Source organism: Hyperoodon ampullatus (assembly GCF_949752795.1).
Source record: "Hyperoodon ampullatus genome assembly, chromosome: 4".
Classification (NCBI taxonomy): Eukaryota; Metazoa; Chordata; class Mammalia; order Artiodactyla; family Ziphiidae; genus Hyperoodon; species Hyperoodon ampullatus.
In genome coordinates, this window is record NC_136917.1 from 55152427 (window position 1) to 55177379 (window position 24953).

Genomic DNA, 24953 nt, shown 5'->3' on the forward strand with positions numbered 1-24953 from the left:
AAATACTGGGACTCTCTTCTTTGGAAAGCCAACTGAATTTGAAATGTCCAGGCCAAACTTCCCCACCCAAGGCAGTCTTCCACATGACACAGCCCCTTCTGGACCAGGAAATTCTCTTTCTCAGAAGGTACCCGTCCCACCTTCCACGCCCCAACCTTCTGGCATCCTCCTAAATCACAATGGCTTATATTAGTCTCATGCCTCAAAAGCCTGAGAAACAATTCCCTTTTTCTGAGTGGCAGTGAACATGTATGTCCTTTTAAACTAGAAGCCATGGGGTTAGTCCAGGAATCATGCCTGAAAACTGCCAGGGCACCAGTGCTTAGCAGCCCAGGGCACTGCCAGGGGCTAGTCAGTGAAGGGCTACAGGCAGGCAAGGACAGGGGAAGGGACAGGTGAACGGGAGGGAATGAGTCAGAGGGAGGGTATTCCCCTTTGGGAGGCAGCATGTTGCCCTCTAGAAAGCAGACACTAGTTGCATGGAAGAACAGAAATATTAAGCCTGTATGTAATTTAATCTCAAGAGGTTACTAGAGTTTGTTCCAAATATATCCTGGTGCTGCTGAAATTCATCAGAAAGGGAGCAGTTCCCAGCTGCTATTCTATCTGCCCCCAAGTAGACCTTGATCTTCGGCTCAGGTTGTTGGGAAACCATTCAAAAAACGGCCAAAAAGCAGGGAGAAAAAAATACGTCATGCAAAGAGTGTGTTATTTTTTGGTTTGGTTTTAGAGTAGGTTGGGTTGCCGTGGTTACGAGGCAATGGCAGCCCTCGGTGGCAGAGAAGTTCCTAGCTTGGGATATTATGTTCCTAGCTTGGGAGGGGGGCCTTGGGGGGTGTGTACTCCCCTGCATGAGAGGACTGGACAGAATTCTGCTGGTGCTGGGCCAGTGGCTGCTTGAGAGATGGTGAGAGACTGGATCTTATGTAAACAGCGCCATAACCCTTCTCCATCCTGCATGCAAACAAACAGACCCAGCCGCCTATAGCACGGCAGGTCTCAAGTATTTAGAGGTGGGGTCGAGAGAGTGTCTACTGTAAACAACAGCTGTGGATCCAGACTGGATCTCAGGCCACTGCCCAGCCCTGTCAGAGCCAGCTATACTACAAGCTCCTGGGGACTGCTTATATCTCACTTACTTCCTTTTCAGAAGGTTGGGGTTTGGATGACTACTGAAACAAAATGAGCACCCCACGTAGGGTGCTAAATGAGAGAAATGGCTTTGTAAGCCTTTCTTGTTATCAAAATCAAACGGCCTCCTCCGCTGATTTACTTCTGTTTCTTGCAGTATCACCGCACGTCAGCTGAGATGATCATGGGGATGGGTGACACCAGAGTTCACAGAAACATTCGTGTTGACAGGTAGCAGCAGAGTCAGTCACCCTGCACTTCTCAGCGGCGAAGAGCAATGGCCCACAACAATGGAATCAGCAGTTGTCATGGACACCGTGAAAAGCTCAGCAGTTCTGCCAGGGCCCATGGTTAGAGGAACTCCACGTAGTTCTCGGGGATGAGGCCCGTCTTTCCATTCAGAGTCCCCTCCAACCAGCCAGGCTCCTGAGATGGATGCACTGTATAGGAAGCGGGGAGAGAGCGACAAGAAATGACGTTACAGATAGGGTAGGAGGTGGATGCGTACTGTGCATGTGTGAAGGAAGTTTAGAGATTGGGTGCAGTCGCTCGTTAAGTTACATAATTCTCAAATTTGTTTAAACCAGAGTTTCTCAACCCACTGGGGGACCTGGTAAAGGTCATTCTGAACTTTCTCCATAATTAAAAGGGGAAGAGACACAGGCATTCAAAATTCTGCATACAATTTTAGGAGTTTCATGGACTTTCTGAAGTTCCTGGTTTAAACTATAAAGAAGTAACAGATTTCTGCATTTTAGGTTAGAGGTCACAGTTATGATATTCCACCTATATATTTACCTAGGTATCCATCCATCCATCCCTGCACTCATTTACCTACCCAGTGTTGACTATGTACCAGATAAAGTACCTATGGAGGACTGTTAAGAACTAGTCCCTAAAGATATGTAGCTCCTAATCATGCATTTTACTTCCCTCCGAATCCATACCCTCTGCTTCTAATTTCCTTGCAAATTCCCTCTGCATTTTTTTTTTTTTTTTGTACTTTATAGTCTTCAAACAGCCCTCTCGTGGTTCCAACCATACCCTTCTTTAGTTTTCTTTCCTGTTCTCTGGAGTTTTCCTCCTTCCTATACACAAGTCTGAAAGCTGTCTTCCCCCTCTCTCTATTGCAATTTTAAAAATTTCTACCCTTTTGATTTTTCCATATCCAAAGAATATATACCCAATGTTCTGTGATGTCACAAGCCATCTCCATGGAAACTACTGTGATACTGTAAAAATTATATACCATCCAGCTTAGTCTGCAAAGCAGCCAACAGCAGGAAGGAAGAGAGAAGGAATCCTGGACTTGGAGAGGAGGGGTGTTCATGTTTTTCGAACTGGGAATATACAAATCACTCTTGGGCGAGGCAGGACATTTGTTCTTACTGTTTTAGGAAAACTCCAATTCTCCGAGATTGTTTGGAGAGAATGAATTTTCCTCTATTCCCTTCCTAGGCCAATTAAATGACTTCCTGAGCTTGTTTTAGAAAAGCATTTCCGCCCCCAACACTACTATAAAACTCTAGTTTCGGTTTGTAGGGAAATAAGAAAGAACAGAAACCAAAGAAAGTAAATGGAGAAGCAACAGAAGGACCCACACTGAGGCTCATAGAAGATCAATGTCAACCTTGGCTAGATCTTGAAGGCTTCTTCAGGAAAAGACAAGGTCAAACATCTATGAGGTGGCCCCCAACATGTTTGCCTGATTTCATATCTCTAGGCCTCAGGAATAAACCCAAGTAGCGAGGGTACTTTGGATTCATGACACCACACAAGGAGGAGTCTGGGGGAGAAGTGCCATGGAAGAAAGAACACAACACAACTTAAAAGCAACCTGGTCTCTCCAATGACCAAGATCTCCCAGCCTACTGCTAAAATGCTAGCACCCAAACACCCCTGCCTTCTGCCCATCCATCCAGCTGATACTGCCAAGATCACTTCAGTTTCTTCAACCTATCAAGTGATAATAAAACTCTCTCCCCCTCAGTGGGTTCTTGTGAGAGTTCAGGAACCAATATGGAGAAAGCACAGTAAATGCTCAGTACAGATGAGTCAGTAGGAGACCCTGTGTCATTTGATCAGTCATTCAGAATGGTCAGCAGGACCCTCCTGGTAAAAACCAAGTAAGGACCTGGTCTCAACAACCACCTAAACTTGGGGAAATCTCAGATGTTCAGAACCAAAACCAAACAAATCAAACTCACTCCCCAAAACAAAAGACCTAGAAAGAAGAAACCAACCAAACACACAAAATGAAAAACAACAAAAAAAGACAAACCCTCCTTCCCCATTTGACAGCAAAGCTCCTAGTTGAGTTGTTCTACCGGATGCACCGAGTCCATCTCTTTCAGACTTTCTCCCTTCCTGGCCAGCTGTTCAAACACAGCTCAGGTGCAGAGGTGGTAATCTCTGCAAACATTAGAAATGGAATTTGCAGAATAAGGGGAGAATCAGAGGGGACAAAGGAGGCCCTCCGAACTAGAGAACAAGAGATATGTCATGGGAGACGGCAGAGGACAGTGCAGCCTTTGGGTCAGATTGCTGACTCAGAGGAGTCAGCAAGTCAGGCTTTAGTAAGGGATGGTACCAGACCAGGCGCAACAGAACCACCTGAATGCTTATTAAAACTGCAGATCCCTAGGCCCCAGCACACATCAGTTACAGTAGAATCTCTAGGAGTGGGGCTCAGGGATCTGCATTTTAACTCATTCACAGAAAGTTAAGTTATAACTCTTCTGTGCCAAAATGCCTCTGTAATGAGGGTGATAATAAGAATTAACTGATGGAGGACAGAGGCAGCCCCAGATGCCTCTGGCTTTCTGTTTTCTTTTGTTTCCCTTCCTCACACTTGAAGGCTTAGCTGAAGCCCTACCTCCTCCATAAATATCATCATGGAACGCCATCTACCTGCTCCCTCCCTTCCCCTGGCTCCTGGAATGCTCATAGTACATTCCACATATTATTCATAGGTCCTTTTTTTTTTAAAAGAAGATGTTGGGGGTAGGAGTTTATTAATTAATTTATTTATTTTTGCTGTGTTGCGTCTTCGTTTCTGTGCAAGGGCTTTCTCTAGTTGTGGCAAGCGGGGCCCACTCTTCATGGCGGTGCATGGGCCTCTCACTATGGCGGCCTCTCTTGTCGCACAGGCTCTCTTGGAGCACAGGCTCCAGACGCGCAGGCTCAGTAGTTGTGGCTCACGGGCCTAGCTGCTCCGCGGCATGTGGGATCTTCCCGGACCGGGGCACGAACCCGTGTCCCCTGCATCGGCAGGCGGACTCTCAACCACTGCGCCACCTAACGAGTTTTTTAGTGCATTTAATTTTGTATTCTATCACTCAACATTCTTCACTGACTCCCCTCTGGTGAATTATAACAATAGAAGCGAACACGCTACAAATGATGACTGGGAAACAGCCGTGGACTCAGAGAGTTAAATATTTATTGACTCATTTGGACCTAAGGATCCTAGCTTGTATTATTATTATCCCTATTTTACAGATGAGAAAATTAAGGCTCAGAGAGGTAAATTAATTTATTCAGGCTCCCAACAGTAGAACCAGAATTTGAATCCAGCTTGTTTGATACCAGAGACTGAGCCCTTTTCCACTACTTTATGCCTCTATCCAGCCAGAGAATGTGATCCTTGAGGATAAGAAAGGTGATGCTCATGGTGAGCACACACCAAGCAGTGGGCCCTTTGCTAAGTGCTTCCTCTGCATCACCTCTTTCCATCTTCAGAAGGACTATGGAGTTGGTTCTATTATCCTCATCTTACTGATGAGAAACTGAGGCTCAGAGAAGTTAAGCATCTTGCCCCAAATTACACAGCTGGTAGATGATGGAGGTGGATCTGAACTCAGGACATCAGACCCTAGGGTCTGTGGTCTTAAGCAGTACCACTTTGGCCTAGCCTAATGCTCTGGACATCGAGGATGCTCATCATAAGTACTGGTTGGGTTGAATTGCACCAATGTCCCACCTTCTGAATTGCACCAGTGTCCCATGTGCTATATAAACACACAAGGTGTTGCAGTGAGCTGCCTGGGCAGCTCTCCAGCCCAGCAGGCATATAATAAATATAAGCTGCTGCTGACATGGGCGTGCTTCCTGCCAACTACTCTCTCTCAGCTCAATCCATATACACTCCATACACCCCTGCACAGGCAACTCATGCTCTCCCCGCTCCTTCGCCCATGGTAGACAAGGAGCAAGTGTGTGACTAAGATCTCTAACGGCTGGCTGCCCCACAGGGAAGCAGCACTGGCTGGAACAGGTGCAGACCCCTGTGTAGTTGAATGCATGGACTCATTTAACAAACGTTCATTCGGCACCTACCACAAGCCACACACTGTGCTAGGTCCCTGCACGTAGGATAGAACAAGCAGATGAGATTCTGCTCTTGGGGAGGGACCATCTATAGTAAGTAAGCACGTAATTGTAGGTAGTGATGAGGGGAGGGAAAGAGACTGGGATAGGGAAATGGGTGGGTGGCCAAGAGTTCGAAAAGCTAAAACCCAAATCATCCACAGGAGCCAGCCAGGCAGTGGGTAATGCAAGTGTAAAGGCCCCAAGATGGGGAGAAGCTTGTTGTGATTTCAGAACACTGGTGTGTAAGTTTTTCTTAAAAAGCCAGCTCGTCAATGTGTAACTACTCAACTCTGCCACTGTCTTGCTATAGATAATATGTAAACACAAAGGCATGAGTGGCTGTGGTCCAATGAAGCTCTATCTACAAAAGCAGGCAGCGGGCTGGATTTCACTGGCTGGTCATAGTTTGCCAGCCTTATTCGAGAACATAAAGAAGGCCTGGGAGGCTGCTTTGTATCAAGGGAGGGTGAGAGGGGGCCAGACAGCAGGGGCGGGACCTGCAGGTCCTTGTCAATAATTCTAAGAACAACAGGAGGCAAAATAACATGATGTGACTTCCATTTTTCAAAGATCAATCTGGCTGCTGTGTAGAGCCTGGATAATGGGGTAAGAGTGGACGCAGCAAGACCAGTGAAGCAGCTGGTGGAAACGCCTGGGGGAGACATGGAGAGGCTGGGGAGGCTGAAAGATTCCACCGAGGAACTCTCTGGGAACCCCACTGCCTGAGATATCCTTTATCAGCAAAGGAAACCCAGGGCAGCCCTGCTGTGCACTCACACTGCACCCGGTACCCCAGCAATGAAGGATCCAGCCCATGCCAGACCTTGATGAAAGTATCCTAAGAACCCAATTTTAGTGAACGCCATGTGAATATTCCAGGTATCACTAATCATGTTGCTTCTAGATGACTAATGTTCCTGAGAACGTGAGTTATTTTTCTTTCCAATTACTGTATGAGGTGCTCTTGGTGAAATGGCCAGTTTCCTAGTATATTGGCAAGGGCTGACACTGGAGTTATTTCTGAGTATTGCACAGCCACTGCCCACTGCACAAAGTCCAAGAGCTGACAGAGCAGCCTCTCCAGATTCACAGTGGGCCCCTGGAATCCAGAGGCTTGGAGATTAATCATTACAAACAACAGACTTTCCCCTCAAGGTGCCCCTCCCTCTTCCTCCTCCTCCTTTCTTCTTCTTGATCCTGAAAAAAGACAGACAGACAGACAGACACAGACACAGACACAGACACACACACACACACACACTCACTCACTCTAACTCTGTCATTAGGAAACTTTCTTCTGATTGGTCTGATGATTTAATCTGACAGCTACAGAGCATCCAACTTACATTGTCCTTACCTGGGATCTTCAGCAACAAATTACCAAGACACAGAACAAGGAAAAAGATCTAACACGTGAATAGTGCTTTCCCCCTTTAATGCCCGATTACTCCTAAAGAGACGAAGGGATGGGGAAAGTAGGGTCGAGGTAGCATTTTCTAAAAATTGGACATCATAAAATATTACCATCCAACCAGTCTAAAATCTGGATCAACATTTTGTCAGATCCTTCTTCGACTGCAGCTCAGTCAACACCGTGAGGTGTTGTCTTTGGGGCTTAATTTGGCCTTTTGCTCTTCAGGGAATTGGAAAGGTCACTGGCATTGCTAGTTAAAAAGAAACTAGTGTCAATGATCGCTGCCCCTGGAGACCACGGGAAGGCGGGGCAAGGCCTCTGACTCTCTCCTGCTCTCATCTGTCCTTGTGGGATTTATGACAATTACTGAGTGGAGGGGCGGGAGTAGTAACAGAACCTGCTGGGAAGGAAAGGACGTGGCAGTTAAAAATCAAGTGTCTTTTAATTTCTTTTTTTGGTTAGCTAGTTAAACTACTTCAAAAAGGAGACTTAAAAACTGAAGCAGGTGGGAATGCCAAATGGTGCAACCCCCTCTAGAAATCAGTTGGGCAGTTCCTCCAACAGTTAAACCTAGAGTTACCATATGACCCAGCAAGCCCATGCCTTGGTGTATCACTAAGAGAACGGAAAACCTATGTCCCCACAAAAACTTGTATGCATGTGTCTATAGCAGCATTACTTATAACAGCCAAAAAGTGGAATCAATATGTCCATCAATCGATGAATGGATAGACAAAACGTGGTATATCCATGCAATGGAATATTACTCATCAATAAAAAGGAATGAGGTTCTGAGGCCTACGACAGCATGGATGACATTGAATATAGTGCAAAGCAAAATAAGTCCGTTACAAAGACCATGTACTGTATAATTCCACTCACATGAAACACCCAGAGCGGGCAAATTTACAGTGACAGAAAGTAGACTAGTGGTTGCCTAGGTGGCACATGGAGTAGGGTTGGGGTAAATGGGGCATGACTGCTAAAGGGAATAGGGTTTCTTTGGCGGTGATGAAGATATTGTGGAATTAGATAGTGATGATGGTTGCACAACTTTAAATATACTAAAACCCACTGAACTGTACATTTTAAATGGGTAACTTGTATGGTATGTGGCTACCTCAATAAAGCTCTTTAAAAAATGGAAGAAGGCTGCGCTCAGGAAGAGGAGTCCCAAACAAGGCACACACACACACACACACATACAGACCTTTTGAGAGCTTAAACCAACTCTTCCCCCGGGATCAGGGGTCCTTTGTGTTGTCAGAGTGAAGAGCTGATAGGAACACGGCAGTCCCTTGCCCATGGGAGTAGTGGACTGTGGTTTAGAGGACAGACCTTTAAGCTCTGGACTCACCTGTAGATGTAGGCATCTCTCAAATCTTGCTCACTGGTAGGCAGAAGGCCCTCCCCTGTCGACAGCATAGGACACAGAGCCTGTGCATGCACCCACTCTGATTCGTCTGCCGTGCAAACTGTGTCATGTTATGGCTGGGCTGTGACTCCCCCACATGGGCCTGTTCAGGGGACACTCTCCAAGGACATGGCCTTGGAAAGCCTTCAGGGGACCCACTCCTACAGGTGTGCCAGGATCTAAAAGCTCTAGCTGCTGACAGGAGAAGCAGTAGAGCTGGCCGTTTGTATGCTTTGATTTTTAAAGGACCCAGATGAAAGTTAGTGGAACAAAGGTTTAAGGACAGTGCTTTAGAGGCTTTGAGAACCCTAAGTGAGGATGCAGTCCCAGAAGGCCACATGCAGTTGTAGGCTCATCCCCAGCCCTGCTGGCTCAGAAGATCGAGGTCTGCCGAGTGTGACCTGGGAATCCCCCAGGTGCTCTGTGACCTCTTTCCCATTCTGTCTACCCATACCTGATTACTGTCTCTGCCATGCTGATGCAGGGGCTGGCCACACAGCGGGGCAGTCCTTTTGCATATGGATGCAGTCAAGGCTGTCCCCCAGGAGCCCATCTCTGCTCCGGCTGGGACCTCAGGGCCCTTACAAATAATCAGGACCCAGGGTGTCTAGGTGCAGTACCTACTGCCCAGCTGGGCTGTAGCAGCTAAAAAGGAAAAACTGTCATTGTGAATGATCAGAGCATCAGGGTCTTTTTCTGAGATGGACGTAACGAAATGATGATCATCGTCGTAACAATCACAACATACTGAAAGCTTAATATGTGTTGAGTACTATTTTAAACGTGTGATGCACACTATCTCAATTTTCTCTCAAAACTATCTGGTATCTTTCTATGACAGAGGAGAGGACTGAGGCACAGAGAGGTTAAGTCACTGCTTGAGGTCACACAGAATCAAGTGGTCAAGCCAGGGCCTGCGCTACAGTGGCCTGAATCTAGAGTTCAGGCTCTCCGGTGCTACATGGGAGCCTTGGCTGCCCTGCATTTCTGGGTCTCAGGCGGGTGGTAGGAGGCCATGGTCCCGACCTGGGTGGGACCGCGCAGCCATGATGGGAAAGGAACACTGGGTAGTGAGCACTCACCCCTGCCAGGGAACCCTGCCCCACCCCACCTGAGGTCAAGAAGGGAGGCCCAGAAAATGTCCAGTTCCTGAAACCAGACAGCTGGTTTTTGCTTCCTCCTTTGAGCAAAACAAACAGACCCTTTCACCCAGGGATCCAGAAGGATTAACCCCAAAGGAGAACTACATCTGGAGGAAATCTCAACTGTAACAGAAACTTGGGCCTTTCCCCAGAATCCTGATTTTTCTTGTAGGCAGATAATAAGTTATGACAAATTATAACAACAATTCCATCAATTTGCATTTTGAAAAATATTCTCTTTTTTTTTTTTAAGGAAGGAAAACAAACAAATGAAACAAGGAAATGGTGCATCAAGCAAGTCCAGGCCCATGGGGCAAGTGCTCCGAATCCATTTTCCCACCAGGATGCCTGTGCAGGCCAGCTGGTGCTTGGCAGGGCTGGTTTCACTGTGGGGTCATCTACCCGCTCCTGGCAGCTGGGGGAGGACGAGCAGGAATGCAGCGCAGCTTATCTGCCCGGAGCTCACCCAACGCCCCACCATCTCAGAAACAGGCCTCTCCTGCCATGGACAGTGAATCCCACTGAACCCAAGGATGGGCATAGACCCTGCGGCTTTAGCCCCCTCCCTGAGCTTCTGACCACTTACAGGATCCCCGTTCTCCACTCCTTCGTCTCCTCCGTCCGTCCAGCCCCAGACGCTCAAAGCCTGTGCAGGTACCATCCCATTTAATGCCCACGACACCTCGATGACACTGGCTCTGTCACAGTGAGGAGGTGATTCCACCCGTCCTCTTTTGATAGTGGTTCCTAAACTCTGCCGCTGCTCTGTTATTTTGGGAAAAGACACCCCATCCCACCCCATGCTCCTTTTTAGTCTTACCTGTTCTGTTGAGATTTTCCTTAGGTAGAAAGGAACTTTGACAACTCCAGTGATTTATTTGAGAAACTCACCATTATCGAAGACCGTCCCTGCTGTGAACGAGAGCTCTGAGTCGTGTTCCGCTTTGCAGGCATATAAGGCTTTTGCCTTCCGGAACGGTGTGCTGGGGGAAAGCAGTTTATTTAGTATTTTTTAAAAACCCTCTGAAAGATATTTAATCTCTCTTCCTCCCCCTTCCCTGCAAGCCACCGAGCCTTCTCTCACAGGAAGAGCCTGACAAGGCAGTCAGATGGCAAAACACGAGGTGGAAAAGTTGCAAAGGTCACCAGAGCAGAAACGAGAAATATGCAGAGAACAGCCATAAGCCTGGAAAAACCACACTTCTCGTGGGCTCACCTCGTGCCAAATTTAAACTTGACTTTTAAGAGCTGAACAGTGGGAGGGCAGGCTGGACCCCATTTCTGGAGCAGGACTAGCTGGGGGGGGGCACAGTGGAGGCAGGAAAGAACCCCTAACTTGCTCTGGAGAACACTCACAGCAGACCCTGCTGAAAGTGGCCAATGCTCAGTGAGTCAAAAGGAGAAATTCTAGCAAAGCCAGGTTTCAGCTCCAGGCCCCGGGCTGACGTTGGCTCTCCCACATGTTCCTTATTTCTCATTGGGCTGGTGGGGCAGGATTCCAGAGCTGCAACTCCTGGAACCCCAGGGTAGGGCAGGGAGCAGACAAGGTGTGGGTGTGAGCAGTTATACACGTGTGCGTATGAGCATATGTGTGCACTCGTGTGGGGAGGAAGAAGGGAGAGGGGGCATGATGCAATTTTTTTGTGTCTTTCTCATCCCAGGAGTGCTGACAGCCACGCTCACTGCGAATCAGAATCACTTTAAAAAACGCAGATGTCTGGGTTCTACCCTGACTTGCAGATATCAGTATTTTTTTTTTTTTTTTTTTTTTTTGTGGTACGCGGGCCCCTCACTGTTGTGGCCTCTCCCGTTGCAGAGCACAGGCTCCGGATGCGCAGGCTCAGCGGCCATGGCTCACGGGCCCAGCCGCTCTGTGGCATGTGGGATCTTCCCAGACCGGGGCACGAACCCATGTCCCCTGCATCGGCAGGTGGACTCTCAACCACTGCGCCACCAGGGAAGCCCAAAGATATCAGTATTTTTATAAAGCTCTCCAAGTGACTCTCATGAGCAACCAGGGCTGAGAACCATCCTTCCAGAGCAGGGGTTGGCAAACTCCTTCTGTAAAGGGCCAGACAGTAAATATTTTAGGCTTCATGGGCCGTATGGTCTCTGTTGCATTTACTCAACTCTGCATTGTAGCACGAAAGCAGCCACAGGCAACATGTAAATGAAGGAGTGTGGCTGCATTCCACCAAAACTTTACTTACAAAACACAGGGGGCAGGCTGGATTTGACCTAATGGCTGCAGATTGCTAACCCACATTCTAGAGTGCAAGTCGCAAGTACTGGTAAATCAACTTTTGCTTTGATATCCAACCAGTCCCAAATGAGCTATGGACTTCTCAAGGGTCACAAGAAAAATGACATTTAGCAGTCAAAAGTTGGCTCTTTATTTACTGAAAGCAATCTCTCTCTCCCTCAAAGCCAGCATATTTAGGGGCTCTAGGGCAGAGTAACAAAAGAGCAAGGAGGTCCTCTGGGTTAGACAATTATTCAAGGGATATATATTATTTGCTTTCTCTTTATTTGGCTAATGGAGAGCCTCAACGACTCAGGGACGCTAAACCTTCATGGCGCATTTATTTCTAGTGGCTGAATGAGTTTTAGCTGAGGCATGGTTGGTCTCAGGTAAATCCAGAGAGGATCAGAAGAGGCAGGGCACTTTGGATCCTTATGGAACTGTTGCTCTTGGAGTCACCAAGTCCAGCTTCCCTCTGGGAAAGAGGAGCCATGGATGTTTGGAAACCTACACCAGGGCCAGAAATCTAAAACTTTTAGTCTTGGTTCCATGAAAATTGAAGGAAAGATGACTTAAAGGGTCTGTTGTACAGATAAATGGTTATCCAGAATTTGTTGCCAGGGTACAGTTTACTGCTGTTCTCTCTGGTCTTCTAGTAGCCAGGAAATGATAACTGGGTGGGAGAAAACTGGGAAAGTGGGAGAACACGAAGTAGGTTCGCTGGTAGTGAAGGGAAAAAGAGCCTTTAGGATGTAACAGCTCCAACTAGAAACCAGCTCCTCCTGTGTAATTATCATTAATGTCACAATCAAGTTCAGGACAAGGGGCACATTCTGTGATCTAACTAAACCAAGTCTGTGTGTTGGCCAGCAAGGGCCAAACAGCCAATGCGCTGCTAAAATTTTGTTTTTGTTTTTGGAGAGAGTAGGGAACAGAGAGGAGGAGTCATCTGGCTGTGAAACGTGTTAAAACAGCCAGAACTCCATACGGACAGGCAAGTGGAGCCTGCGATGACATGGAAGGTGGAAGGAGAATCCAGTAGCCATGAGCCAGGGTCATTGTCCCTTGAGGATGGGGAGAGAGCGCAGGGACCAGGGACAGGGAGATAAAAGGTGAGGTGAAAATCATCTGAGGCAAGGCTCCTCTGGCTGGATTTTCACAGAGGTTACTTATTAACCTCCTCAAATAAAGGGAATGGGACAAAACAGGGACAAGCCAGGGAAACCAACTGGGGTATCTGGCAGGAAGTAAGCAGATGGAATGGCTCAAGTGCCCAAGATTATCATTCAAGAGAAGTAATTTTCCACTAATATCCGGTTTTAGGAATTTAATAATGATAACATTCAATAAAACAGTACATTAAAAATGAAAACAAAGGTCAGGAAAGAGCTTTTGTTTTCTTTTTTTTTTCTTGCCTTTCTCTCAAATTGAGAGGTGACAGACAGTCTACAAGGAGGTCTTTTCCTCCAAGACGTCCTCCTGCCCCCTTGGGATGTGCACAGGAATGGGAGGGATGATAGAGGGGTGCTTTTAAAAGGAGCTATTCCTGTTCCCCAGGACTAGGGTTGCCAAATAAGATACAAGGCATCTAGTTAAATTTGAACTTCAGATCCATGAGGAATACTATTTTAGTATGAGTATGTCCCAAATATTGCATGGGATATACTTATACTTAAAAAATCATTTGTTTACAATTCAAATGTAACTGGGTATTCTGTATTTTCATTTTATTTGCTAAATCTGGCAGCCCTACTCAGGGGAAAGACTTCTCTTTGTAAAAGTTTCTCAGCCCGAGTCCTGTGTCCCATGCCATACTCTCTCCCTGTCAAAAGCCCTGAGTGGTTTGTGTTAGGTAGGGTTTCTACCAAAACAGATCCTGCTGGCACAGAGGTTTCGTTTGTAGGCTTTGGCTCTGATTAAAGAAAAAAAAAATTCCCCCCTAAGCATCTTTAGTTCTTGGGCTCCCTAGCTCCCTGTTCTCTGCAAAGCATCTCCACATTGCACACAGAGAGCCTGAGGTGCCTGTGACTCTTCTGTGACAGCGCCCTTCAGACCTCAGCAGGGCCTTCAAGGGCATGAACAAGCTTGGAACCTTCTGCTTGTTCATTGTTAATTTTCGCCTCTGAGCATGGCACAGGGCCAGGAAAAGCACTCAGAGGAGTTTCCCTCAATTGCCCTTGCAAACCCTGCAAAATGACAACCCACTCTGCACTGTACAGGGAGTTGGGCTCAGCTAGACTGGCAGGATGCAACAGCTTGATCATTTAGGCATAATTTCCAGGAGCCCCTGTGTGAATCCCAGTTATGAGTTCGGGGCTGGGAGCTTTTCTAGGGGTACAAGTGAAAGGAAGGGGAACTGCTCCTCCAGAGTCCCCTTTCTCTGCTGTGCTGTGAAAGGCATCTCCATTCCTGAGCTGGAACTAACAAGCACTAACAATGCTTTGGGGAGGGGAGACCAAGCCACTTCCAGAGGAGATGTTATATAGAAGTTCATGGGCCCATTAATTAGGTCTAATTAAGTTTTTATTTTTAAAAGCTCTGCCCAGGGAAGGAAATCTGAAGCTTCATGTTCTGGAAGTGGATTTGGGGGAATGTTTTGTTGGACCTGAATAATGGGTGTATGCCCCCACCTCTTGGCTGCATACTGCAACAGCAATCAGGGGACTTTTGCCCTCTCTGTTGGCTAGCTCCCCAGCTGTGTCCCCATCCGTGCTCAGCTTGGCACACATGGTCAGCTCAGTGATAGCCAACTGCAAGCCCTACTCTGCCTTGCCTATTTCAAAAAGGCAGCTTCCTACAGGGCTGTGGAACAGCATTATCCAAATGGTGCCATTATGATGATGGCCAGAGTGAACAGTACTGTGTAACCATGAACCCAAACACATGGGGTGAGCAGATTCTATTGCCACTGTCCACTGCCAATCTGGAAATATCAATACTCTGGGAAAAGTGTAGCTAAAGAAGTAAAACCTGGAAATATCCTGGAAGATGGGAGTGGTGAGGTGGAGATACTGGAGAGGCAATAGGGCCCCAAAGCTTAGAGATATAAAAAACGTGAATACCGTCCAAGCAGAGTACACTTCACTTTTTTAGCTGAATGATTCTACTGTCCTGAGTCCCCCAACCCATTCTGTCCAAGGGCCAATATTCTGAAGATTTTATTTCCTTTTGAACAAATTGAAGGGGCCACATTTTGGCTCTGGTTCAGGTCTCATGGGGCAATCAATGATCTAACCAGAACAACCCAAACCATATCTGGTGTCCTAGAAAGTTAACATCTCCCAAAGTGCCCAGAATATACCTAAGAAATAATTAGGAAATAACTTGAGTGTCAGAAAAAGTATAATCTGAACTTTTACCTTATTCCCAGGGCGAAGATAAAAGAATATAGTGAAAAGCTATGTTTTCCATCTTCAAGGGAAAAGCTAAACAGAAAACCTAGAGGAGCAGGCCAGGCTCTGGGGCCGGGAAACATGGAAACTTAAATTTGGGGCCACCCATGTGTTTGGAGGAAAGAATGCTGGTTGAGGGCAAGAAGTCCTGAATTCTGGATTGGATCTCATGAGTCATGTGACCATGCACAAGTCACTTCTCTGTGCCTTAGTTTTCCTTCTCTGTAATAGGGTTCAGGCCATTTCTTCTCATTCTCACATGAAGATAGAATGAAATGATAGATATGGAAGTGCCTGGAGGAGAATTAAGTTTATACACACACACACACACACACACTTATGTACACACACACATATCTACATATGTGTGTGTGTGTGTGTGTGTGTGTATATATATATATATATATATATATATATATATATATATATACATGTATGTATAAATAGCATGGGGTTTCTTTTTTTAAAAGTGAGACTCAGCTTTATAAATTATTTAAGCCCCTATGCTGGGCCCACCCCTTAGGAAAAAACCAGCTATGAGAAAAGATGGATGAAAAAGTACTGCCAAGGCCCAAAATACTTATGATGCTTCAACTGGGCTCTGCGTTTTGGTTGTCTGAAAGCAGAGATTAAATTCGAGAGACACCCATGCTCAGGACCTACATAGCAGAGGGATTCTTTTTCCTGGATTTAAACAGCTTCTTTTCTCCAAAAAACTCAAATGTGAAGAATTAAGTGTCATCAAAGCAGGGAAAAACTATAGCTTGGCCCCTGGGGGGAGGAACTAGGTCAACCCTCAGAATGAGGTGTTGCCTGTTCCCGTGAGAGCTAAGGGTTCACGACACGTGGAGACAGATGCAGGCTGGGAGCACCGAGCATTCTTGGGACTACATGGGAGGTGAGGAGGCAGCCACGAACAATTTAAAGAGAAACTGCTTCATATCCCAAGCCTTTATTCTGTGTTATATTCATCTCTCTCCCAACTGGTCTGGGTCTCATCAACTAGGTGTCAGTACACAAGGCTGAAAGCCCAACCCCACAAATAAATGTTGCCTGATACTATCTGATAAAAATGAGGGAAGAAAAGGCTGGTACGTGTCTCAGCACTGCTCCCTTTGATATTATCTTATGCTAAAGCACAGAGAGCCCCATGATCCAGAGAGTGATGCAAACAGGAGCCCATTCAAGAGGCACTCTCTCCCCAAACTCTAGGCATCACGGATAAATTCAGTAACCAGAGGAAGGGCTCAGAAGGGTGTGGAAAATGCCATGCTGGTTCATGCAAATAGTCCCTCCCAGCTTTGGTCTCTGAGGCTGGAATCCCTGATCAGCTTTGGATAAGCAGGAACGGATTGGTCATCATCCGTGATTTTACCTGGAGTCTTCATGAACTGCTTCTTCTGGCCTGTCAAAAAGCAAGTGCAGGTTTGGATGGCAGGGAACAAAGTTGACGAGGAGGCTGAACACTGCATGAAGAGAGGACCAAGCCAATGAGAGAACAACAGCAGCAACAGAAAAGCAAACAAACCCTGCAACAGACCTGATGGGGGATGAGTCGCTGGACGTGGATGAGGTGGGCATAGGGCTGGATGGCGCCGAAAACATGGGCCAAGATGGCGAGAGGGGTGAAGTTGGGCTTGGATTCGGGGGGCTGCAAGACATAACCACCAGAAAACTCGTCAGCACACAGGGAAACCACAACGGGAGCACAGGAGGTTCAGGGGAGGCCAAATGACAGGGAGCTGGAGACTGGAGGAGCACTGAAACTGTTCTCAGTGCCAAGTCACATCTCTCCAGGCCAAACTCCGTGTCTTCCAAGTAATGCCTGCTCTGGAACTCCTCGGAGTGTTAACATGTCTCTTTGCCCTGAAGAACAACTGCTTTCTAGGTGGTAGGAGCTTCCTCAATTGTGTCCATTGTGCCTTTGGCCATGGGTGAAAAAGGCCCTGAACCCATGTCCATGGGTTCCCACACCCACATCCTATCACCGACCTCCATCTGGGGCAGGGCTAGCTCACAACCAGCCTTCAGCTTCCACCGTGTGAGTGTTTTTAAAGTCGTGTCTCAGCAAAAATGACCATTCTTCTGGGCCACACAGGCCATTCTGCCAGAAAACAACTTCCTGTTTACATTTTTTAACGAAATGGGCCGTGTGCCATTGGAGACCCTGAGAAGGACTGCATTAGAAAAGTGATAACGGATGGAGGACAGGGCTGGACACGCACCTCTCAGGAGAGGGCATACAGCTATGGGCAGGGCATAGTTGTCCCTCTGAGGTTTGCTTTCCAGGCTTATTCTTTCTTTTTTCATGGATTTTGGGCATTTTGACGCTCAAAGAAAAAGTCTCAGATGGAAGGCAATGAAAAAATGAGGAACTGAAAGCTGAAATTTGTCGTTTTGTTCTTTGATGGGTGGCTGATCAAAAGTTTGGAGAGGACAGGTTGAAACTACTCACTAAAATATGGTTTGTGGATCTTAACTAGTCACGCTAGCCCTTTGACTTATTTCCACAAATTACACAAATAAACATCTTAGTAACTCTGTAAAATTGCATTAAGTTCCAGATAGTGCAAACAAACACCAATGACTGAGAAAACAACCCGGAAACCACCCAGCCACAACACCACCTGCAGCCCTGAGCCCCAGACAGTGGCTGGATTATGTGGCCCAAGCACTGTACAGAGGTGAAAATGACAGCAATCCAATTCCAGGGGAACAGACTTTCTAAACATACTGGGATTTAGCAAGAACACATAAATGTCCTACTGAATGAGACATCTTCAATTCAGATGAGAGACTCAATCAATAATGGCCTTAATTATCTACAGCTATAACATAAATTCCTACGGAAATATACAGTAAAAACCCATTGTGTGAGTTCATCAGATAACCTTGAACTAATTGAAAGAAACATTTATTAAATGTCACTATATGCATTATATTTCTAGAATATAAATTTCATAAGCAGGGATTTTTGTTTTTTTGTTTACTGTTGTATCTCCAATGCCTAAAATAGTGCCCAGTAGGATTTCAATAAATATTGAATAAATTAATGAATCTCATTTAACCCAGCCATCTAGCCAAGAGGCACTATTATAATTCCCATTTCATAGATATGGGAACTTGGGCCAATTTGAGGCTTGCTTGAAGATATCCAGGCTGTAATTGTCAGGGCCGAGGTTCAGACCCCAATCCCCTGGCTCCAAGCCCAGGGCTGTTGCCGCCGCAGTGTACCACCTCTGGGGTAGCAGGACTTGCTCTGATCCTCTAGGCCGTACCAAGCTTCTTTACAGACCCAGCCAGAGCACTAGAAACCTTAACCACTGATTTATGAGTTTCCTTTAGATGCCTACCACATTTGCAAGGGAAAACGGGAATGCAGCAACAGACAATCCCAGCAAGACTCAACACATTGTAAATTCCAACAAAATCCCCAATTCTGCCTCCAGTCTTGTGTGTGGTAGATTCATATAGCAGATGGAATTCATATAACAGAAGAGACAGAATTCAAAGAGTATGGCTTTTTTCTCTTCTTCTCAATTATTCCAGCAATAACTACTTATTGAAAACATTGTGAGATCAAGACAGTAAGTGCAATACAACTTAGCATTTACCAAGGTCCCTGACTTGATGAGCTTACAGTGTATTTGACAAGATGGGACAGATTAAAAAACAACTGTAATATAAGACAGTAAGTAAGCTTCATCAGCTAAGGGATCAGTTACCCTATGATTAGCTTAATACCTGCCCCCACACTTGATTCTGTCTTGGGTCCCAGAAGGAAGTGCTGCCTTATTTCTACTGGGCAGTCAGTCCTCGGTTAATCCATAACTGCAGCTGGTGAGAAGGGCCTCGCTTTCTCAGTCCCCTCCCCACAACTGCCCCCCTAGATAGTGACCCAGTGGGCAAGGCCTGGCTATTCCAACTGAAGCCCAGCCTGGGAACCCAAATTCTGACCAGGGACAATCTGGAGGTTTATGAGAGCAGCCCGGGCCCAGAGGCCTGAACTAATCTGTTCCTTTGGTCAGTGGCCAACACAGGACAATCAAAAAGTCCTCAAGACCTTTTTTTTTTTTTTTTTGAGTTTTCTTTTTAGTGGCTTTTATAAGTAGGAAACACCTCCAGCTTCCTACCTCAAGTGTACCAAGAATCATGCCTTTGGCTAAAGGCATAGTTGGAAACATATTCTATGAACACAATGTGGGTTCTGAATGTTTTTTCACATCCCTGGATATCTAAGTGGTTCTTGGCCACTTAGTACATGGCTGAAATTATCTGGGGGTGCGGTTGGAATGCAGGACATTCATAATGATTATAAGAAGTTACTCTTCAATCTCCATGTCCATTGCCACAGTATTAACTGTGATTTTTAAGAACTAATATAATTTCATTTGTTTGCTTGTGTCTTGGTCATAGCAATAACATTTATTTGCTATAAAATAACCACAATCTAAAACTTATTGCCACTATGTTTCAGTGTAACAGTAAAATGCATACTCCACAGTACTTCTATGATTTTTTAAACTACTGATTGGAATTATACTCTTTGTTAATTTGTACTCCAGAGGCACATCAACAAAACTCAACGTCAACAATACTACTGAACACTGTTATACACCACAATGACTGATGCCTGTAGCAACAGAATGACTGTAAACATATAAATGTTCCTCAAAGAAACAGAGAGCACATTAGGTATCAGTTTTGATGCAACTTAGAGAACACACAGGTGGAAAATAAGATGCACAGGGGTGATGATAATGGCCCAAGGCTATTTGTATAATCTTATACTCTGACCACAGAAGTGTCTGGCTATAGGTTACTTAAAGTGACAACAGCACTCCTAAAAAAATCCAAGACAAAACAAACTAAAAATGGCCAGCTTTGGTATTGACTCTGAAACCTCCCATATCGAATTCTCAAACTCTCTTCCCATTAATGAGGACAAGGATAACAAATGATTGGTGTTAGGATAGGAGAAAATAATTTTATAACTACAATCTTAGCAGATGGTCCCCGAAGGCTTCTCTACAACCTCAGAGTCCAGCTGAATGCCCTAGCACATTTTTCACCCTAAATATTCTTGGGGTCCTGCCAGGCCCCCCACATCAGGGCCCAACTATAGCAACAGCAGCTTAAACTTTAAGGAACATTTGCTGGTCTGGTTTGGGTTCAGGTGGAAGGCTTGCATCGGGTTTAGTTTGCTAGTCCACGGTGTCCTCAAAAGGAGTCACACAGCCCCAGTCAGTCCCTTTGACATTCACTGGACAGGGAAGAAATAATGGTTTGGGAAGATAAGGCTCAAAGGCCTGGCAGCATGCTGGGATGTGGCTGAGCGTGCAAGTACAGTGTGTGGCAATATCGTCAGCTTGACACCCTTCTGTGGTGACTCACTTGACTGATGGGGCATCTGGAGTACCAGCCAGGGCATGACTACCAGGCCGTGGACAGGGCTGTCCCAGCAGGCTCCCAATCTGACCATGGATGTGGGAGACCCTCTCATGGCTCCACACCATGGGAGTGAAAAACCTGAGCTGGTATAAGATAAGCAGTCGGCAGGCCATTAATCAGAAAGCTGATCTTCTTTAATTCTGATATGCAAAATTACAGATGGCTATGTAGGAAACTGGAAAATATCACAAGAAAAGCAGTAAAATCACACATAATTTATACTGCTGATAATCACTGTTAACAGCTTGCCAAATTTCTTCACTTGTCTTGGGTGGGGTGGTGTTGCAGATAATACTACATACATAGTAGCGTATTTTTTTCACTTAAGTATTTTCTGATGTCATTAAGTAGCCTTTGATATATTTTAAAAATCATAAAACTCTTTTCCCACTAATGAGGCTAAAAATAACAAACATCTGACATTAGTTCAGAGAAAATAATTTTTAAAGTACAATCTTGGCAGATGACCCCCTGAAGACCTCTCTACAAACCCCAGAGTATTCTCAGACCTACAGGATATTCTACTGTATGGTAAACCCTGATTTATGTACACCTTCTCTTATTGTGTACATTCAGATTATCCCTCTTCGGCCATAGTACTGCAACTCACATTCTTGTAGAGGATCACTGCCTGTGTCTCCAATTGTTTCCTTAGCATAAATTCCTGGAAATCAAATTAGTGGGTCAAAGCCTGGGAGCCTTTTTTAAGGGTCCTGATACATCCTAGCAAATAGCCTTGCAGAAAGGTTTGACTGAATTGTATTCCCACCAACAGCATATGGGGGCTGCCCCTTCCCGCTCACCACGGCCCCACCAGCACAGAAAATGAGCAATTAAAAAAATCAGATGGACTTTTTTTCCCCCAGCCCACAAAGGTTACCTTGGACTCTTCTCTTTCCTAGCATTTCCATGGTAAAAACAAATACAACTTTTCTCCCGTGTTGTTTCCATCTGCAAGCAATGTTTAATTTTCTAAAGGGCATTCTGCCAAGAAGGTAGTGTGGGGAAGGAGACAGGCAGATGGATAGAGAGACAGACAACCGCAGCCTGTGGGGTGCTGAACCCCTGGCCATGTGGCGTGGCTGATCCAACAGAAACGGGGACTGGTGGGTGGTTGGCTTAGTCTAGGACTCTCAAAGACAGGGCTAGGTAGCGGGGATGAGGTACACATGGGGAGCCAAAGAGTGTCTCGCCAGCTGCGTACTGTGGAGAGGTCACAAAACTGGCATTGACATCTCTCTGCCAGGCAGTGGTCTGAAACCTACAGGCTGGGTTCCCGGTCATGGATCTCAGGCTTGACCTGAATGCTCACTCCCTCAGTCCCCTTTCCCCATCAGGCCTAGAACGGGGATGGTGCTATTAAGTTCAAGGGGGACTGCCTGTATTTTTTTCTTTCTCCCTATAATGAGAGAGGATAGAAAATTCCATGAAAACCTGTAAAGTCCCATCTTATCTAGTCCTGAATTAGTGACTTCTTCTTCCTTGGAAAATATCCCTTTATGTCTTGCGTTAAAGTGCCATAAAAAGAGAGGGAAAATCAAACTCCAGTTGGGAAAACAGGGTCAAAAGGAGTACTAGTAAGCTGGATAGTGGTGAATCAGAGTAAATGATACAAAAACCAATTTCTACTTGTTGAAAATTTGAACATATTCTTTACGTGTCTGCTGAAGCTTTTACAACACAGAAATCCTATCTATGTCCTGAATTTTCAGTATGTGCTTCACGACTTCACAAGAGGAAAAGTCCACATGCCCCCAAGTTGCACTGCTCTGTATTCTTTTCTGACTCTTACAAGTATGCACAGTATTTACAGATTCTTTCCCTACATCTAATATAATTTAATACACATTTTTATTCAGATAATAACAGAGTCCTGATTCTTATTTTAATGAGACTAGCTGGTGAAATCCCCTTAAGGCCTTAGCAATTATATGCAATTGCTTTTAAAATAGTTTTTAAATAATTTGCTTTTAAAATAGCTTGACAAGTCTACAGGGCAGTGGTTCTGTTTTTCCAGCTTTTAAAAAATTTTCTGAAGTTTAAGTTCCAAATAAGTTTCAAACTCAGATGGAGTATGTTGGAAAAGGCATACAATTCTGCGACTAAATAAAATCCAAAATCTTAGAATAGAGAATCTGTTATCCTTAAGGTTCCTCCAAGTCAATAAATCGAACCCTCTCATGCAGAATAACAAAGAAATACAAAGTAGAGGGAACAACTCTGGATTGGAAGTAGAGATGCCTGGACAGTGGTCTCAGTTCAACTGCTCACTGCAGGGGAAAAACCCTCAAGGGAAAGAAAGGACCAGCAGGGTAAATGGAACAGATGCCTCTATTGTGCTCTGCGCTGCACAATACTAATGGAGGGGAGTATTCTTTCCTCTTAATTAAACCTGAGGATAGCCCCTCAATCTTTTTCAAAATCACATTTCAGCTACATCAGAACTGGTTCTTAAAATAAAATGTATTTACTTTCTTTCAACTAAATAACCTCACAATTTATGAAGTTATTTTTAAGGAAACGCGGAAGCGTTTTGGGAGCACTTCGAAGGGTCTATAAGGTGACGTTTGCTATTTCAAAAGATTGGAATGGTTGCCGAGAAATCCCAGCATCTCCTTACTATACTGAGTGCAGTACAACTGTCATTCTCTATATAATGAAGATATTGCAAAAACAAATGTATTCACTGTAACAGAAACAGAGAAGCAATAGTGGCACTAGATTCCATCCTCTCCTATCCTGAGGCAAAACTTAGGTTTGCTCTAAAGCCACCATTCTAATGCTGGGTGTGTTTAAACTATTCTTAAAATCTACAAGCAAGAAACTGTAACTGCCTCAGGGGATTGAGAATGGGGACTGGGTACACAGGCACAGACTGGACATTCACTTTATATTTTACATTTGTTTATACTGTTTGAGTTTTTAAATCATAAGCCTATATTATTTTATAATAATAGTGGAAAGCACTCTTCTATAATCGGCGCTAGGATAACTGGATATCTATATGGAAAAAGTGACACAACCTCTACCTCATATACCTAACAAATGATTTCCTGGTGGATTACAGATCTAATTGCCAAAGGCAAACAATAAATGAGGGAATGCCTCTGAGAACTTGGGGTTGGGATTTATCCAACAGGGCATAAAAAGCACTAAGCATAAAGGAAAATACTGATATACGCAACTACATTAAAATAAGAAATTTTGGGGCTTCCCTGGTGGCGCAGTGGTTGAGAGTCCGCCTGCCGATGCAGGAGACACGGGTTCGTGCCCCGGTCTGGGAAGATCCCACATGCCGCGGAGCGGCTGGGCCCGTAAGCCATGGCCGCTGAGCCTGTGCGTCCGGAGCCTGTGCTCCGCAATGGGAGAGGCCACAACAGGGAGAGGCCACAACAGTGAGAGGCCCGCATACCGCAAAAAAAAAAAAAAAAAAAAAAGAAATTTTATGTACCAAAAGACAACCTTAAAAGAGAGTAAAAAGACAGCCTACAACATATAAATACATAAGGGCACATACAAGACTATACACAGAACTCCTACAGATCAGTAAGAAAAAGGTAGACAACCAAGTGGGAAATGGGCAAGAAATTTGAGCAGGGACTTAGAAGAGAAAATGCAGAAGAAGGGGGCTCACCCTTTCTGTACTGCAGAAAGTGTAGATTAAAACCACAGTGAGATGATCCTGCTCACCTACCAGAACGACTAAAATAGCTAATATAAAAATGCTGAAAATACCAAGTGTTTACAAAACATGGAACAACTGGAATTCTTATACTTTGCTGGAGGAGGAGTGTAAACTCCTCCACCCACTCTGGAAAACACTTTGGCATTATCTAGCGAAAATGAAGTTATCATTCTCCATGACCCCGCAGTTCATTCCCAGATGTATACCCTAAAGCAGGGGTGCCCAACCTGGGACTGCATGCGGCCTGTTAGGAACCGGGCCGCACAGCAGGGGGTGAGTGGCGGAGGAGTGAGAGTGAAGCTTCATCTGCTGCTCCCCATTGCTCCCCATTGCTCACATTACCACCTGAACCGTCCCCCTGCCCCCACCCCCCAGTCCATGGAAAAACTGTCTTCCATAAAACTGGTCCCTGCTGCCAAAAAGGTTGGGGACCACTGTCCTAGAGCACAGTGTGTATATATGAGAAGACATATATGAGAATGTGTAGAGCAATTTATCTGTAAAAACAAAAACTGGAAACAAGCTAGAAGTTGAGCAAAAGTAGAATGGAGAAATAATTTTAGTATATTAATGCAATTATGCATTCTGCTACAATGAAAATAAATAAATGAACTACAGCTACACGAATGACTTTTAAAACTGTTGAGCAAAAGAAGCCAGACTCAAAATAATAAGGCAAAATATTACATTTTAGGGGTGCACCAAGTCAAT

The 24953-nt window shown here is 45.3% G+C and overlaps 1 protein-coding gene across 3 annotated transcripts in view; it reads right to left on the bottom strand.

The window, feature by feature from the left end:
* Positions 1-1482: 1482 nt before the first annotated feature.
* The window catches only part of ARHGAP26 (Rho GTPase activating protein 26), a gene marked incomplete at both ends in the record, with an annotated part of 484977 nt that continues 461506 nt past the window's right edge, over positions 1483-24953 (bottom strand). The window contains 3 exons of one of the 3 annotated variants that reach the window (XM_079704013.1): positions 1483-1571; positions 10364-10455; positions 16647-16757. In XM_079704013.1, coding sequence (XP_079560139.1) covers positions 1483-1571; positions 10364-10455; positions 16647-16757 — 292 coding nt within the window. Of the gene's footprint in view, positions 1572-10363; positions 10456-16481; positions 16758-24953 lie in introns of all 3 variants that reach the window. The other 2 variants (XM_079704012.1, XM_079704014.1) reach the window with 2 other exon arrangements.